The sequence below is a fragment of the Onychomys torridus genome, chromosome 4 (assembly GCF_903995425.1).
Source record: "Onychomys torridus chromosome 4, mOncTor1.1, whole genome shotgun sequence".
NCBI lineage: Eukaryota > Metazoa > Chordata > Mammalia > Rodentia > Cricetidae > Onychomys > Onychomys torridus.
In genome coordinates this window covers 130934732-130937145 of record NC_050446.1, presented here as the reverse complement: position 1 = coordinate 130937145, position 2414 = coordinate 130934732, and the positions used below count along the sequence as shown (strand labels likewise).

The window sequence follows — 2414 nt, the reverse complement described above, 5'->3', positions numbered from 1 at the left end:
CTGTGGCTTAGACTACATACATTTTTGATTATGTATCCCATCAAATCATTACCATCCACTTTTTGTTTTGTGAGACAAAGTCTCACTATGTAGTTCTGGCTGCCCTGGAACTCACTGTGTAGACTAGTCTATCTCTCACAGAGATCCACCTGTCTCTGCCTCCCGAGAGCTGGGATTAAAGGCGGACCTAGCCCAGGCTGGTCTCAAACCTGCTATTTAGGCGAGGCAGGCCCTAAGTTCCGCGTCTTCCTGCTTCACTGGGCTTATGGGCCAGTCACCGTTCCTAATGGTGGGCATTGCTGGTACAAAGAGGACACTGCAGAAATGCAGACAGCGCACCTAGAAACCCTAGGTTTGACGTGAAGAAGAAGGAACAGTGAGCTTGTAGATCTGAGCTTTATTACCCGATGATGTCACCTCAGGATGGGACTGGGATCCCTGGAAGGTGGTTCCATATGGCACAAAATCCGAGATCCTCAGAGCTGCAGACCTCTGCATGAGCCAAAATACCTCTGGAAAGGAAATACAGAGGGGCAGGACAGGCGCAAGAGGTGGCAAACAAAAGACCCTGATGGCAGTCCTTGTGAGAGACTCCCCCAGGGCCACCAAGTCCTTCAATATTCTGTCCTTCTCCAGGAACAAGAGTCGAAAGCCATGGCAAGTCCTGCACTTACTAAGCTGGTGGAAAGCACAGCGAAATCACTGCACCAGGACAACTGCACAGTCTATTTCCAACTTTTCCCACAATTCTACAACAAGGTAAAAAAAGAGACTCCATGTACAAATCCAAGGCAGGAGCCAAGCGGCACACACCCACCTCTGATGGTACAAACTGCTCACTACTGCAGCTGGTGGCAGGACACAGGGAGGAGGGCGGAGTCCTGAGACAAGAACCCTAGGAGCGGGGCCAGCTCAGTCAGTGGTGGACCTCGGGTACCAGAACCGAGCTCGGAAGTCGTCACTGCATGCCATGAAGCCAGGGTTGGTGGGCGAGTGAACAATGCAGCACACGATGTTGTTGTGGCCCAGGGATAGCAGGTTTCTGCTCTCAGCTGTCCTAGAGTCGCAGCAGCAGAGGCTGATGGTCCTTTCATCTGGCAGCAAAATTTAGTCCTCAGTGTGGTTAAACACCGCCTGTGTCCGGTGCACCTGCCGTCCACTCAGACCAGCGCCTGCCATACAAACCAACATGTTAGCCTGTGGAGCAAGGGGCAGCCTGAGACCCTCACACTGTTCTAGCAGTGTGCCAACACTGTCACCTCCAGGCCCACCACCCAAGGCAACTGTTCACACTGATGTACTTGAAAGCCAATGCCAACCTACATCACTTGTCTTCTACAGCAGTTTAAACCCATGGTGCGGGTGCGGGGCACTGTCTGGTGGCTCATGATTCTCTTACTGCTGGGCACTCGGCTTGTATCCACTGAAGAGTGCTTGTAAAATCCTCTGCACATAGCTTTATCTCCTCAGGATAAGCTCCTAACATCACACCTAACGAGCACCCACCTTTTAAAGGGAAACTTTATCATTTCATGACTATATAGAGAAGACATTTTTTTTTGTTGCAAATACCACCTAATGTACAAAAGAATAAAACAGCCAGGGCATTTCGTTGCTTAGTGAGGCTGTATTTTGGTGGACAGCCTCCCAAATATCTTGTATTTCTAACTTCAGAAACCAGAGAGGTCACATGCTACTTTCACTCAGAGCTTGCGGCAGAGATCTGTAAGAGGAACATGGCTGGCTATAGAGGAAAAACACACCCTCATAGTCAGTGGGGTGTACTTCTTAGGGCCATGACTTTGGGTAGATGGTTTCCTAACTCAAGCCTTCCTTTTCTCACCTCCCAGTGTCTACCCACGAGGGTGCTGAGGATGGAAACAAATGGCACCCAAGCCCCGCCGTGCAGTGCTCAGGAGAGGCTGCTGCATGGAGTAACAGGGGCCAGGCAGGTCTACTCAATGCTTGGCAGTGAACTCTGGCTTCTAATTTGCATTTGCTAAGTTCCTAACTTCCACTGACTGCCAGTAATGGCGACAGACATCATTCTCTGTGCAGATACACAGACTTGCCTAAGAGTGTGACAGAAACCACATATTTAAATTTTTGACACAACACTCAATTACCTTTCTGAAATATTTATCAAGTTACCCCTCAGTAAAATGTGCTGACTTCTTCAAACTTCTACCAATAAACTAACTCAGTCCTTTGAGTCAGAGATGATTTGGTGAGCCAAGAACGAATTTCCTCACTTCTACTTTTTGGGTTTATAGTACAGCTGTTCATTTTATTTTATTTGGTTTTTCGAGACAGGGTTTCTCTGTGTAGCTTTGCGCCTTTCCTGGAACTCACTTGGTAGCCCAGGCTGGCCTCGAACTCACAGAGATCCGCCTGGCTTTGCCTCCCGAGTGCTG

At 49.0% G+C, this 2414-nt stretch overlaps 1 protein-coding gene across 1 annotated transcript in view; it reads right to left on the bottom strand.

The window, feature by feature from the left end:
* The window catches only part of Cass4 (Cas scaffold protein family member 4), a 53040-nt gene that overhangs the window by 50162 nt on the left and 464 nt on the right, over window positions 1-2414 (bottom strand). The window contains exons 2-3 of the mRNA XM_036184334.1: window positions 938-1094; window positions 818-848 (exon numbers count right to left, since the gene is read on the bottom strand). Coding sequence (XP_036040227.1) covers window positions 818-848; window positions 938-1094 — 188 coding nt within the window. The remainder of the gene's footprint in view (window positions 1-817; window positions 849-937; window positions 1095-2414) is intronic.